Genomic DNA, 15,241 nt, shown 5'->3' on the forward strand with positions numbered 1-15,241 from the left:
AGCTCTGACAGAGCTTTTCAGTGCCTGTGGGAGCCCATGTCCTTCAACAGTGTGGCCAGGGCAAGGATACTAGAGCCAGGTTCTAAGTATGGGCAAGATGATGGCTATAATTTATTGGGCACTTACTATGTGCCCAGCACTGAGCTCCACCCTCACACATACTCCCTCTTTTTACCCTTACTCCTTCTGAGAGGGGGATGTCTACAGTTGGAAATTGAGGCACAGGGGAGCCAGGATAGGGAACTGGAACCTTCTGCAGACTCTCCGGGACCCCTGGGACAAAGTGGGGAAAAGGAAGAGGTTTCCTGGGGAATCAGACTAGCATCTTTGGACTCTACCCTAGCTGGACTCCTGACCTCGCCCTGTGGGACCTCAGGGAGGCAGCATTCCTTTCCTTTCTGCTGGGGGAGGAAGCACCTTCCTGCTGCTCTGATGTTCTGGATCCTTAGCCAATGCATAGTCCCAGGCAGGGCGGAGTCGCTCCCCATCTGCAGTCTGAGGCCATCCCTGCCCTCTGTTGGGTACCCCTCTGGTCAGATTCCTAGCCTTGCACGAGGGTCATGCATAGACGTGCGTACAGTGGTACACATGTGAGGCCCCACCAGACACTGATCTAAGGAGACAATGCCCTCACCATAGTGTCAGGTGTCCACTCAAGACCCCCAAAGGTGGAGGTAGAGAGAGGGTGGAAGAGGCTCCCTGGGAGGTTTGGGGGGAGGGGCTGATTGGAAGAATAAGCCAAGCCACCCCTCTTCCTTCTGCATTCTTCTGCCACAGGAGCCTGTTCCTAACAAAGAAGCCCCCTCAGGTCCTCCTTTCCTACTCAGATTCCGTCCCTGCACGTAGTCCTGAGTGTGCAGCTTTAGTACCCATTAGTACCAGAGGCAGGGCCTGTCTACACCCACAAGAGCCCCTGTGGCCAACTCCAGCCCCATGTATCTGAGGGTCTGGGGCCCTGGACATGTATGGCAAGGAACAAAAGGTCTGATGGCTGCAGGGTGGCTCTTCTGAGCTGGCAACACTGTGCACTGGCCTCCTGCCAGCAGGCCCACTCCGGACATCCTGGCTGGCAGAGCCCCCAGCCAGCCTCTGTCTTGGCAGCTCCTCCTCTTGCCTATGAAGTGACTTCACTTTGACTTCATATCTGCAGAGTGATGTGCAGATCTCTTATCCAGCTCTGAGCTCAGCCAGGCAAGAGGGTGGGGCTCTGTGCACAGCAGGAAGAAAAGATCCTGAAATACAGCACCTCAGGCTTAGGTACCCTGGACCCTCCCACCCCAGTGATTCCATTCCTTTGGCCCAGATGGAGGCCAGACCTCAAAAGTAGAAAGGGGGTGGGAGCAAAACAGTGGACTTTTCCCACTTAGGCATATAATCCATCTCCAACCTCAACGCAGGAATCCCACGTTAAGGGTCTCGAGTTTCCCTTTTTTAAGAGTATATGTGTTTGTGGGCATCATTTCTTTGGGCAAAAATTAAATTATTTGGGGCCCCAGTTCCCCTTCAATCTGCTCTCCTACCCAGTCAATCCCACATCCAAAGAGTTCTGTTGAGGAGGGGGATCTAATCTCCAAGCACCCCACTAGGCCACCAGCGCCAGATCTCTTTGAAAGGTGTGCCAGAGCCAGTTTCCTGCTCTCCTTGGTAGGACCAGTCCTAAGGAGGGGGTATCACAAACGTCCCTAGAAGACCCCTACCCTCTCCTCCACCAAAAACGCTGACATTGAAAGCCACACTTCAGTCTCGCCCCTGGAGTGTTCAAAAGGCGCAAAAAGCGCTCGGGCTCCCCTGTGCTTGCCCTGGCCCTTCCTTTATCTCACTTTGTGCACCAAAAGAGGCAGCGCTCCCACCGCAACCCCGCTCTGAGAAATGGCGGAGGATGCGCTCCGCGCCTAGAGCCAGGAGGCGGGGCACCCGCCTCGTCCCTACGTCCGCTCGGGCGCATCTCAGCCAGGCCTCCCAGACTCCACATCCCCGCGTAGTTTCCCTGCCCCGGTGGGCGGTGGGGAAGGGCGAAGCGCTGGGGTCGCTGGCTGGAGCACAGGCTAGGAAAGGGTGGCTTGCGGAGGGGCTCGCACTGGGCTTCGGATGGCTGACCCGCACGCGGCGCCCCACACCTCGCTCCTACTCTTGCCCAGCCCAGCCCGTGCCCACACCCGACGTCCAGCGCTCGTCCCCTAATGGCCCCTCGTCTGATTCGCACTAGGCGTAGCCCCGCCGGTACTCCCGAGTCCCGCCCCTCCCCGCACCCCGCCGGCCCCTTGGCCCCGCCCCTCCCCTGTCTGCACCTCCTTCGTAGCCCGCGCCCGCTTCGCCGGAGTCCCGCGACCGGAGCCCGGCGCACAGCACCGGACAGCGCCTGGAGTTGCTCCCCAACGCTCCGCGTCCGCAGTGCACCCCGCGTCCGGGGAGGGATGAGGCGGCCCGGCTGAGCGCAGCACCCCGCCGCCGACACCCCCAGCCCAAGCCATCCCTCTTGCCACGGCCCCGGCACGCACGGGCGATGGCGAAGGCGACAGCCGGCACCGCGGGGTTGCGGTGGCTGCTGCTGCTGCTGCCGATGCTCAGCGAAGGTGAGTCCTGCTGGCGGCCGGTTCCCGCCGCGGCCGGAGCGAAGTTGGCGCCGCGCGCAGAGCGGCGGAGTGGACACGTTCGAAAATGCCTTTCTGTGTGCGGCGCACAGCAGGCAGCGCATTTGCGGGCCGAAGAGGCCCGGCAGGGAGCGAGGTGGTGCAGTGGGCAGGGCGTCTCTGGCCGGGGCTGGGCGGGTCTCGGGCCGGAACGGGACGCGGGCCAGGCCGGGCAGCGGGGGTTGGTGCCCAGGGTACGAGCCGCAGCCGCGCGTCCCAGCCCGGTGGTGCTTGGGACGAAACGGACTGATCTGGTCACGGTTCCGACGCAGGTAGGGGAGGACGAGTGAGGTAGCCCTAGAAAGCCAGCGACCTGCGCAGGGAGTTCAGTTTTTGCAGAAGATCGTGCTCCATGTCGGTACATTCCTCCTCCCGCTCTCATCTCCTGGCCGGCCTGCCACGGGGTGCGGAGGGCATCTGCTTTTTTATACAAGGTTGCATTTTATTCGTGCGTTTTTTGCCTCCCAAATCTTTTTTTTTTTTTTTTAACCTAAAAGCCTGTAGTTTCTTGGTAGGCTGCTTTCTATGGCTCGCCCAGACTGGCCCAGCGCAACAAGGCAGAGGGCCTGCCATGGTCTAGCTCCAGGCTGCTTAGGAGTCGCGCGCCCCTGCCAGGTAGGGGCACCTGATGGTGCGGCCTTTGGGTCCATATGAAGGCTCTGGGCCAACCTTTACCAAGAGCTTTTGACCATCCTGGAGTGTGCTATGTGCCTGGGTACTACCGCATCCGTGCTGAGGGTATTAGATATGGCCTTGCAAAGGCTGGTCACCGCTCCCACTCCCAAGCCCTAACAGATGAACCCCGAGGCTGCAGAACCTGACCGCCTTAGCCATGCATCTTAGTTTCCCTCAAACGGTCCCTGACTGATCTCCTGCAGTACCTCTGTATCCATCAAGTTTCCCTCGGAGGGAAGGAGCACTGGCCACCCTCCCCCACTGCTTACAAAGACCTTTTTCTCTCTGTGGCCTTTGGGAATAGAAGAGGAGATGGCACCCTCCCTGCCTCTAGTCTCAGGTCCTGCACAAACTCGTTCACAGGCCTGCCCAAGGCTTCGTTGGTGTGACTGGACCCCAGTCTTAAGGAGCAGATACTGAATCCAGAATAGTACCCAGAGTAAGATGCCCTTTCTTCGCCCTGGGGAAGATTGGGGGGGGGGGGTGTTGTTTCCAGTACTGGGCCCCTGAGATCAAAGTACTACAGGAGAAAGACAGGCAGGAGGCTGTAAACGGGCAGGGCAGAAGTAAACATAAACAGGGTGTAGTACAGATTTCTTGTAACTGTTGGGTTGCAACTTTGTAATTGTGGGGTTGTAGTACGGTAGGTATGAGCCAGACGTAGTTTGAGCAGGGCAGTCTCACAGGCTAGTCTCCAGACCTGCAAAGGTTTTCCTGCCAGAGGTTTTCCCAGTGCCCTTCCACAGCCTCTGATTAGCCAGTGTGCCCATTGAGGCTGCAGGGACTGAACTGTGCGATCCAGCTGCGAGGGTTGGCCTGTGTCACATGGCAGGAACAGGTGGCTTTTCTACACAGCTGGCCAGTGGAATTGGGTGGCTGAAGGGAGGCGCTCCAATCCAGGGAAAGTGAGCCCTTCACCCCACCCATTCTTCCCCTGGGATGACCAAGAAACCACGATTGGTGGCACTGAGAGTGGAGAAGTGGACCCACAGCACCCCGGAGGAGAAGCTGGGGCCTTCGGAGAGGCCTGTGGGCACCCTTTGGAGCTGGAGAGCCTGACTCTCCGTGAGCTGCTCCAAGCTGCGACTAGTGTGCCTGCCGCTGCACCGAGACCCACCCAGGCTGGAAGCAGCTCAGCCTCCCAGCGCCCTCTTGTGGATGCGGTGCTCCAGTGGCCTGGCCTGTTGCCTGGGGGATGGGCTGAACCTCTAGGATGAAGCCATTCCCCTGCTGGCCAGACACTTTCCCAAGATGGGAAGCTCCCAGCTGTGCTGGGGGACTGACAGGAGGGGGTTCCGAGGCAATCCAGATAAAGAGGCAGTGGCTGAGACCAGAGCGCAGGGAAAGGAGCACCACTGCCTCAGGGGTGGTAGGGATGGGCTGGAAGACCCGAGAGAGGCCCGGAGCTAGGTCATCAGCAGACTGACAGCACCTATCTCCACCCCACATGTGCACATACTCATTATGTGTAACCACACACACCTTCAGAAAAAGGTGCCATCCCAGGCACCGACTCCCAGAGGAGGACGGGACTCCTCACCCACACCCTTGCATCCCTGCTCACACTCGCCCTCAGTCATCACCAAGATATGCTCCTGCCCTTTCTCAAGGATATGTGTTCATGGTGCCTGTGGACACACTCCCACAGCCCCCTCACACTCCACCCTCATCCAGGGAACCCAGACCCCCTCCCTGCCACTCACGCACACTGGGATTCTGCATATGCACAGGGACACCTAACCCTCACCCCCTCATACCCATCTGCCCCCACTAACCTGGACCCAAAGCTAGGGAAGCTCCATCTAAAAGCTTTTCTCAGAAGCGTTGCTGGCCTTTTCCTGCTCAGCACAGGTACAGTCACCCCTGTTACATAGATGAGGAATCAGAATCCCGACTTCTGGGGCTCCCCCTGCATGTCTCAGGCTGACCCCTTACCCAGAACCACCTTCATGACCTTCTGCAGCTCTTTAGCAGGACTCACATCTCTCATCTTCCTGATCTGCTTTCTTGGATCCCATTTTACTCATCACCTCTTGCTGCAAGGAAGGACCTGCCCTCTCTGCCTGGGGACCCCCAGACCTTTGACTCCCTGGCACCAAAGAAGGGAAAACTTTCCATGCTTGGCAGGCCCCTCTCCACTCTGCTGAGCCCCTCAGGCCTCTGAGCCACCTGTGTCCCACACTGGCTTTCCTAGGCCCCGTAAGTGCCTGCCCTACCCAGAGACAGAGGGGTTGAGCCAGCTGATGGGTCCCTAAGGACAGGGCCTGAGAATAGAGCACAAACAGTAAAGTTTATCGAGCCCTTTGCTAAACTGCTTTTATTCTGAAGAACTGCTTTAGGGATGGCCAAGTAAATCACTGTTTCTTTGGTGGTGTGGAGAAAATGGGATGCGTTCACCTAATGGGAAGCTAATGGCCTTTTAGCAAGGGAAGGAAAAAACTAATTAAAAATTATGGTATCTCCCTGGCTGGTATGGCTCAGTTGGTTGAGCTTCGTCCCATGCACCAAGAAGTTGCTGTTTGATTCCTATTCGTGACACATACCCTGGTTGCTGACTTGATCCCACCCATTAGGGAGCATGCAGGAGGCAGCTGATTGATGTTTCCCTCTCACATTGATGTTTCTCTTTCTCTCTTCCTCTCTCTCTAAAAATCAATAAAAACATATTTTTTTAAATTATGGTATCATTTAAAATAGAGCCTAAGATGCCAAGGTGAATTGAGGGCCCTGAAGCTGCCACCTCCCCTGAGGCCTTCCCTCTGCAAGCAGAGAGAGGACTCCTAGGATTCCCGGTCTTAACTGAGTAAGGCTCATGCCAACAGTAGCCACACCCCACAGGGGGTCTCTGCTGAGTACTGCTTGTCTGCTAGCTCACTGTATCCTCACAAAAGTCTGAAGGAGGTACCTTGTTTTTCCATTTCACAGGTGAGGAAACTGAGGCTCCCATAGCCTGTGAACTTGAGCCCAAAGAGAGGACTTAGTGACACCCCACCCCTGGTCCTCTGGCTTTAAGCAAGCCCGTTCTCTGGGCCAGCAGTGGTGGGGACCAGGGACAGGGCTGAGGAGGTGTTCTGGGAAGAGAAGGTGGCTCGGAGCCTGCTCCCCTACTGGTGAATTGTCCGCTTGAGCCTCCAGGGGCTCTGGGTACAGCAGAGCCCCTCTGGGTCTTGGCTGGTTTCTCAGGTGGGACTGGTGCTTTAGTTGATGCTTGCGAGTCCTGTGGGCCTGGGGCTGCCACCAGATATGGCCCTATAATAGCTGGCCCCAGGAAGAGGTCTCTGCTGGCGGACCAGGCCTGGAATGTGTACCCTGCACCCACCCTCTGCCTAGGGAACAAGCACCTCACAGAAGCTACTGAGCTGAGGTGGGCGGGGGGGCTGGGCTTTAGAAGGCACGTGTGCAGCCGTGCACTGTTCTCCGGGCCTCCTCCCCAGGGCTCTGGGACAGGCTGGGGGAAGAAAGCACTCAACCTGGCACCCAGAAAAAATGGCCGAGTTGGAGAAGTGCCCCTCAAAGTAGCACTTCTCTCCTGAGGAAGTAGCCACATTTCCACTGTGGAGCCCTTTCTTCCTTCTGGGTTTGGAGGAGGACACCTCCTGGTGGAGGGTCCTGTGCAAGCTCCTGACCCTGGCTGCCACTCATCACAGACCCCTCCCCTTGCTGTCACCATCATCTTCCTCCCTCTCCTCTAGTTTTTGCAGTTGTTTTTCTGAGTGACTCAATAGTAATAATTACAGTAATAGTCATTAGTCTACACACACTCCCTGAGGGACCACCTGCTGCCTAGGGCACTTCCCAGGGCTGGGGACACACAGTGGGACACCAGAAGGGCCCTTTCACCTCAGAGCTGTTACCTGCAGGGGGAGACTTGGCCAGTAAAGGAAGATGTCACTTAATGAGAGAGAGAGAGAGAGAGAGAGAGAGAGAGAGAGAGAGAGAGAGAGATTGATTTCAGATGGAGAGGAGGCAGGAGGCAGGCTGAGGGGGAAGTGGAGAGGTCAATAAGACTCAGCAAGGTCAGGCCCAGGGTGTCCCTCTGTGGGCAGGGGAGGGCACTCCTGGGGAACTTGAAGAGGTGAGAAGGTTTAGGCCTCCCAGAGCCCACTTGGCTTTCCCTTCCCTGCCCAAGTGGCAGAGAGTGGCAGCCCAAGACCAATGTTGGCAGTTTAGAGGAGGCTGTGTCTCCCGAATCAGGGCTGTGCCTCATCTCAGAGGACCTTAGTGGACAGGCCTTCTTCTGACTGAAGCTCCAGGACACTTGGGAACTCCTGTGGACTGTGCTGTGGACTGTGCCCTTCTCCTGCCCTCCCTCCCTACCTGTTTCTCCCACCACTCACCTTCCCTGAGCTCTGGGGCCAGACCAGGCTTTGGCTTCCATTGCACTGGCCTCACAGCTGTGTATTTGTGGGAGCCTCTGGGACACCTCCTGCCCCAAGGCTGGAGGCTGTGAAGCTGCTGGGCCTCTAAGCTGTCCACCATGAGAACCGTGGGCAAGGCAGAGGTGAGGTGAGAGGTGGCAGCAAGGTGCCACTGTTCCCGTAGCTTCTACCCCGCTGGAGCTGATGCCCCTAGAAAGTGTGGCTGTGAAGAAAGTGATGCAAATGGGATCTTGAGGGAGGCATCCAGGCACACCTGGGCCCTCAAGGGGAGCAGGTGGCCAGCCTTGAGCAAACACCTCTGTTTGCTTTTGCCTTGTGGGTGGCTCCACAAAGTACAGCAGCCAGGGCACCACCGTGGAAAGGTCACCTGGCGGGCCAGCCGATGCAGGCTCTCCATGACATCAGCACTGTTCAGTGGGGCCAGGGCTGGTGCCCTTCACACCTGCTCAGGGAAAGCACCTGGGCCCCTACAAATCCAGATACTGGGGCCCCTGGGGCCCCTCCCAGATTCCAGTGCCAGTAGCTGCACCTCATTACAATCTTGGGCCCTTGCCCCTCTGTAACATGGGGTGCAGAAGTCTGGGCTCCAGAGGGACAAAGTGGCCCTGGAGGAAGAGCAGTGGGGCAAAGCTCCGAGCCCTGCTCAGAGCACCAGCCCTGGCCTGGGCCCTGATTGGAGAAAGGGTTCTGCTGCTAAAACAGTCAGAAAGCCTCTGGCAAGACAGTGGTCATCAGAACTGGTTCTAGTCCACCCCTACACCACATGTACCTATGTGATTGCCAGAAAATTCTAATGATTCTCACCCTTCCAGAAAGGGAAAAAGAAGAAATGTAATTTGCTAAGATGTAACCAATAGCTGGGCAATGCTGGGAGAGATACATGCTCTTTGTGCCAGGATCCGAGGGTGGAAGTGAATGTGGGGCCTGAGCTGGGGATACTCGGGGTGATGGTGGGCCTCTGAGCAGACAGAGAGAGAGTTTACTGAGTTTCATCCTCAAACTTTTCTGGCCAGTGAAACAGGCAGAGACAGTGAAACACGTGAGCCAGGCTGGTCCTGGGCACCGGCCTTCTGTCCTCCTGCCTTCTGTTCGCCCGTCCTTCCAGCCCTGTGGGTTCTGCTGCTTGCCGCTCGCTCCTTTCTGGAGCACAGAGGGTGGGTCAGGAGCAGGCTCTGCCGAGGAGTGGGTGCAGCGCCTGCCTGCGCAGCAGGGCCGTGGAGTGGGTGCAGCGCCTGCCTGCGCAGCAGGGCCGTGGAGTGGGTGCAGCGCCTGCCTGCGCAGCAGGGCCGTGGAGTGGGTGCAGCGCCTGCCTGCGCAGCAGGGCCGTGGAGTGGGTGCAGCGCCTGCCTGCGCAGCAGGGCCGTGGAGTGGGTGCAGCGCCTGCCTGCGCAGCAGGGCCGTGGAGTGGGTGCAGCGCCTGCCTGCGCAGCAGGGCCGTGGAGTGGGTGCAGCGCCTGCCTGCGCAGCAGGGCCGTGGAGTGGGTGCAGCGCCTGCCTGCGCAGCAGGGCCGTGGAGTGGGTGCAGCGCCTGCCTGCGCAGCAGGGCCGTGGAGTGGGTGCAGCGCCTGCCTGCGCAGCAGGGCTGATGCTTGCTCAGCACCGCCTGGCAGGGGTTGAGCCTTCTGTGACTCCACAGAACCTTGAAAAGTTTTGACCAAGGATCCGCTGGGATTTTCTTTGCTCCCCCAGCCTCCCACCTACCTGTGTCTGCAGGGCAGGCGGGACTGCACTTGGTGACAGAGACCCCCACGGTCTCACTGAGGCAGCAGTCTGTGTGTCTCCTGCTCCTGACACTTGCTTAGCCACCCCCACAGCACAGAGCTCTAGCAGCCAGGCTTGGAGGGGCCACAGCAAACATGGAGGGGCCATGTTGCATGGGCTGGAATCCTGCCACACCCTCCTGAGGGTCCCCTCTGGGGCTTGTGTCAGATCGATCTCTCTTGGTCAGTACAGAGGCACCTGTATTGGGCCTAGCAGCTAGGAGAGGGAGGGGAGGGACAGGGTGGCAAATATTAACAGGTTTTGTTTGACGTGAGATTCACCATAAAATTAACCATTTTTAAAGTGAATAATTCAGTGGCATTTGCATAGGCATCACCTCTACTAGTTCCCTCAATTTTTATCACCCCAAAAGGAAACCCCACTTCCAACAGGCAGCGCTGCCTGTCCCCAGTCCCATCCTCTGGTAACTGCTACTCTGTGTTCTGGCTCCATGGAGATGCCCATTCTGGACAGTTCTCATAAGTGGATGTTTTGTTCTCACAAACATCACCTTGGTGTTTTTTGAGATGCATCCACATTGTAGCGTGTAGCGTGTATCCTTGCTTCTCAGTACTTTTTAAGGGTGAGCAGTGTTCCATTGCACGTAGAACCACATTCATTGACCCGGTCATCTGTTGGTGGACATCTGGGCTGCACCCACCTTGGGCCACTGTGAACAGTGCTGCTGTGAACATCCATGTGTCTGAACCCCGTTTCCAGTTCTCGTCGGTGTAAACCCAGGAGTGGAGTTGCCAGCTCATGTGGTAATTCTAAGTGTTATTCTTTGAGGAACTGCCAACTCTTTTCCATTAGTCAAACCATTTTACATTCCCACCAACAGTGTGTGAGGATTCCCATTTCACCACATCCTCACCAACACTTATTTTCTCTTTTGTTTTTCATTTTGTGTGTGTGTGTGTGTGTGTTTATAGCCATCCTATTGGATACTAAGTGGTATCTCGTTGTAGTTTTGATTTGTGTATTCTTAATGATTAGTCATGTTGAACATCTTTTCATGTGCTTCTTGTCCTTTCATGTCTTCTATGGAGAAATATCTATTCAGGTCCTTTGCCAAGATTTTAATTGGATGATTTATCTTTTTGTTGTTGGATGTACTTTGCTTTATCAAATCTTCTAGTATTTCTGAGAAGCAGTTTCATCCAGTGGCATTTCTGTCAGTGTCTGAGCCCTAGGTCCCTTCTGGGGAGGACGTGAGTGTAGCTGATGTCCTCCTATGGGGGTTGAGTCACCATGACCACACTGAGACCTGAGGACATTCTCAGAAGACCTGGACCCTAAAGCCACATTGAGTTCAAACGTCCCAGAAGCAATGGTGTACAACTTATGTGTGACACCCTGATGCCTAGAGACTGCCCTGTGAAGGGCAAGGGAGGGGAGGGGTGCCGGGAATCAATGACCCACCAGCCCACCTGACAAGGCAGGGCTCAGCAGATGGGGAGCCCAGGGCCCCCCTGTCTCGCCAAACAGGCAGATGAGGTGCATCACTGTAACTGCACTGTGACAGCATGCTGCCAGTCTGCTGAAGCAGTTTCTTGGGGCAGTGGTGCTTATTGAAGCAGTGTCCCTTGCACAGCTGTGGAGCCCACCGAGACGGCAGGAAGGCCTTGACCGAGTGTAGCAGGAAGCCTTTGCGGGCTGGGGCAGATCTAATCCCACAGTCAGGAGAGAGAAAGGAGGTGAACTGGCCTCAGTCAGCAGGTGCTCTGTGCCTGGGCTGTCCCAGCAGCGCTTCCGGGAGGAATTCACAGCTGGGAACAGACCCAGAAAGGCCAGGACCCAGGGCTCGCGGCGCAGGTGAAGGAGCTGGGCTGCTCTGCCTGTCCACTTCCCCCTGTCACGCTGAAGTCTCTCCTTCGTGTTCAGGCTCATGTCTTCTTGCCTTATTATAATCTAGGAGGGCATGCGTGTTCTAATCTTATTACAGGCCCTGCCCCTCACCCACAGGGGCTGCCTAGGCCAAAGCCCCCCCCAAGTTCCATCATGCCCACCACCCTGCTCTTGGCCCCTGGTCAGGAAGTTTGTATCCTGATTGCTCTGCACAGACATCACAGAGGCTCAGGGGAATCAGAATGGGATCTGAAAGGAGCCTCAGTATTAGGTGCAACCTTCTCATTTCACAGATAGGGAAACTGAGGCCAGAAGGAAGTATGAGTTGTCACATGTAGAAGATTCATCATTGGAGGGCTTGGTTACCATGAACCATTCTCCACACAGCCACACCAGCCCTGGAGTTGGGTTCCTTTTTTACTCTTGAAATTGAGGTCTTGGAGGTCTGGTGCCTCCCGGGGGGCTTGATGGCAGTGTTGAAATGCAGGTAGCATGTGAATGGCTCTGGTCTGCTGGGCACGCATTGGAGCCCTCATGGCTTTGCTGACTTGTCTGGCGCCAGGTCCCAGCTCAGCTGACACCGGCCTCTCTCAGAGGCTTCCCCAGCTCGCTTACCTCCAGACGCCCAGCATAGGGTCTCAGGCCTTCTTTGCCACCCACCCCCCACATCCCCAGGGAAGGCTCAACCTCTGTTCCAGAGACTGTGGTGGCTGTACCGGGGGTCCTGCCTGCAGCCCCCCCCCCCCAGCTGGACTCCTGTGCTCATGCTTGCAGCAGATGTGGAGAAAGGAGAGGACAGCAGGCCCGAAGCTGCTGCAGGAGGGCTGAAGCGGGGAGGCTCCCCGTGAGAGCACTGTGACATCCCAAGCCTGACCTCCACATGGAAATAGAAAGGAGGCAGGTCTTAGAAGGAGTTCCCTAGCCCCCCAGAAGACAGGCTCTCTGTGGAGGGGGCGACTCTCAGACATGACAAGGAGACACATCCAGACTGCAGGATGACCTTCCAGCTCCCCCTTGAGCTGCAGTGGTCATGGTACCCTGACTTCTCTACACATGTGTGCATGGCTGTCACTGAACAGGGGAGCTCCATGGCTTTGCACACTGACCTGTGGGGGACCCTGGGCTTATGGCCCGGCTCACTGTGTGGCCTTATGCAAGGTACTTAGCCTCTCTCTGCTTCTTATTTTCTCTCTATAGGACAAAGGCCATATCGTTCCTGCCTCTGGCAGTTGTTGATTAAGTGGGACAGTGCGTGTGAAGCACTTTGAATGGGCCTCTCAGGAAGAGCGCCAGAGCTCTGTAGAATCTCGCTGGTTAATACTGAACACTGGTGAGAAGGGTGCGGGGGGTAGAGGGCAAACATCGGCAGGCCAGGGATGATGTACCCACGCTGGGGCTGCAGGACACGAGCGCCCTGGAGCCAAAGGGACCGGTGGTCGCACACAGTCATCTGCAGGCCACTTGAGCAGCCATTCTTATTCCAGGCCTTGCCCTGAGTAAGACATTAATTGTAACCCAGTTGTTAGTTTCCTCTGCATAGAAGCCAGAAGGAACTGCCATCGGAGCTGGTGGTTAACTCGGCAGCTGGGAAATCACATTTGGGCAGGAGTGTCCGTCATCTCAGTGAGGCCTGGGCAGAGGGTGGAAGTGTAGGTGGTAGCTGCAGGTGCAGGCTGGGTGCAGCCTGGGGCCCCAGTCCCTGGAAGCAGAAGGCCAGTGTCTGTGGGCAGAGGATGAGTCTGGGTAGCTGGCTCCCATGCCACCAGGCTGCAGAAACTCCCCAAACCGCAGCCAAGCTTGGCCCCTTCTCTGCCTTGGGCAGAGGGCTGCATGGATGACGTCGGGGTTTCAGGAAAACGGGGCCTTGTTTTCAGTTCCATCATGAGTATAAGAGGTGAATTCTGGGCTTGTTTCCCAGCGCTGGCTGGGGAGAGTGAAGTCCCTAACCTACATGGATAGCTCAGGCAAGGTGTATGAGGAAGAGCTTTCCACAAACATGGAAGAGTTCCTGTGCATGCAGGGGCTGTGGGGCCTTTGAGGCAAGGGCTGGCCTCCAGTCTCTCTTCCCCTACCAGCTGCTTTTCCAATTTGCCAGCCACCCTGTTCAGCCAGGGCCCAGGAGGACAGTTGTTTGGGAAGACACTGCACCCCACATTGGGTCCCCTGCCCTCCCCCACCATGGGCCACACCATAGGGGTTCAGGCTAGAGGGATGGTGCTGTGAAGCCCCTGATCAGACAGGCGGTCAGGAGCTAGTCGTGGAATGTGGACAGTCCCAGAGCTCATTGTGGAAAGCCCGGCACCCACTGTGTGCCAGGAGAGCTTTTGCTCCTTCCAATGTGCTGGGTCCATCAAGCTTGCCCTTGCTGTATGCCCAGCCCAGCCCTTGTGGCCACAGTCGCACAGGCTGCCCACGGAGGGCTGTTGGCAGCAATTTGGAGGAAGGAATTTAAGGTGGGTACTGAGACTACACTGGTGGTGACTAGTGTGCTCTCTGGGTCGGGGCAGGAGCTGGCCCTGGTGTTTATTGAGTGCCTAGTATGCACTGTGCTGTCCGTATGTTGGGCATATACCTACACAGGCCAAAGGTGTGTTTTTTTCTCAATGGTTTTGCAAACAGAGGCTTAAATTCACAGCAGCAAGATTAGTACAAAATAGCAGATTTCCTCAAAGGCAGCATCGGCTTGTGAGTGGGTACAGCTGAGCTAAGCCAGGGACCCATGGGCAGGAGCAGCTGGCTCTCAGAGTGAGGTGCCTGGGGACCGTCAAGTTGCTAGAGCCTGGCCCAAGCCTTTCTTTCACACCTGCTCTGTGCCAGGCACCAGGCAAGGTTCTGGGGACACAACAGTGAGCAAGCCAGGCACAGTGCTGACCCTGTAGGTCCTTTCAGCCCAGCTTTTCTCCCACAACTCGTATGGGCCAAACCTGCCAAAGCTGCTTTTGACTGGAAGCCTCAGGATGGCCCACAAAGTGGTGGTGGTGGTGGTGGAGGTGGAGGTGGTGATGGGGGGTGAAGAGAAGGGGTGGTGGTGGTGTGGATGGTGGAGGCGGTGACCGTCCCGTCAGTACCATCTACTGAATGCCACAGCAGGGCTGGCCTGCAGGGCCCTGCCTGTGCTCACAGGCTTGGCTGCTGAGGAAGCAGCCCTTTTATCCACTGCTTGCCCCTGAGCAGAGGCCTGCCTTGCTGCTCCCATCCCTGCCACGGGGCCTGGCCAGGTCCCTGAGCTCTCCGATCTGTTTCCTCACCCGAAATTGTGCTCATGAAAGTAGCCCTGGGAGGCTGTGATGGTACAGTGAGGTGGCGCAAGCACTGTGCTGAGACCAGGACCTGGTGTGTCTGCCTCTGCTCCTGTTAGCACGGGGTGAGCACTCTGCGAGTTAAGGGAGCACAGGAGAGCTTGGTCAGGGTCCTGGGGGAAAGGGCTGGGCGGGATGTGGGCTTGTCCTGCAGAGAGGGTGGGGCGGGCGAGGCACCTGGGAGCTGGGGCAAGGCTGGACAGAGTGAGCTCAAGGCCCAGAGACAGAGTCTGATGGCAGCAGCGGCAGGCCATGTCTGCAGGCATCGGGCTGGTCACGGGAGGCCAAGTAAAGGGGTCAGAAAGACACCTGGGGGAAGGTGCGTGTGATGACTGCCCAGGGCAGGTGAGAGGTTGGGAGTCCTCTGAACCCCAGGGTGCAGGGAAAGGCAGGAAGAGGCTGGAGAGTTGAATGAGAAGCCTGGCCGGGTGCAGGGAGTGGTCACACGAGGCTCCTGGGGTTGGCCCCTTGGCACCCGGGGAAAGAGGCATGGCCACACAGGCGGGGGAAGTTCTCTGCATCAAGCTCCACTGGCCTGGACCTGTGCTCTGCCTTCTCTGAGGGGACCACGCGACTCTGGAACCACTGCCACATCATGACCAGGCCTGTGACCTCCACGGGCCCCTTCCCCATAAAAACTTAAAATTAT

At 57.1% G+C, this 15,241-nt stretch overlaps 1 protein-coding gene across 1 annotated transcript in view; it reads left to right on the forward strand.

The window, feature by feature from the left end:
* The first annotated feature begins 2,503 nt into the window (after nucleotides 1–2,503).
* The window catches only part of RET (ret proto-oncogene), a 56,009-nt gene continuing 43,271 nt past the window's right edge, over nucleotides 2,504–15,241 (forward strand). Inside the window, exon 1 of the mRNA XM_036264853.1 lies at nucleotides 2,504–2,573. Within this exon, the coding sequence (XP_036120746.1) occupies nucleotides 2,504–2,573 (70 nt within the window). The remainder of the gene's footprint in view (nucleotides 2,574–15,241) is intronic.

The sequence above is a fragment of the Molossus molossus genome, unplaced genomic scaffold (assembly GCF_014108415.1).
Source record: "Molossus molossus isolate mMolMol1 unplaced genomic scaffold, mMolMol1.p scaffold_m16_p_17, whole genome shotgun sequence".
In the NCBI taxonomy this organism is placed as follows: domain Eukaryota; kingdom Metazoa; phylum Chordata; class Mammalia; order Chiroptera; family Molossidae; genus Molossus; species Molossus molossus.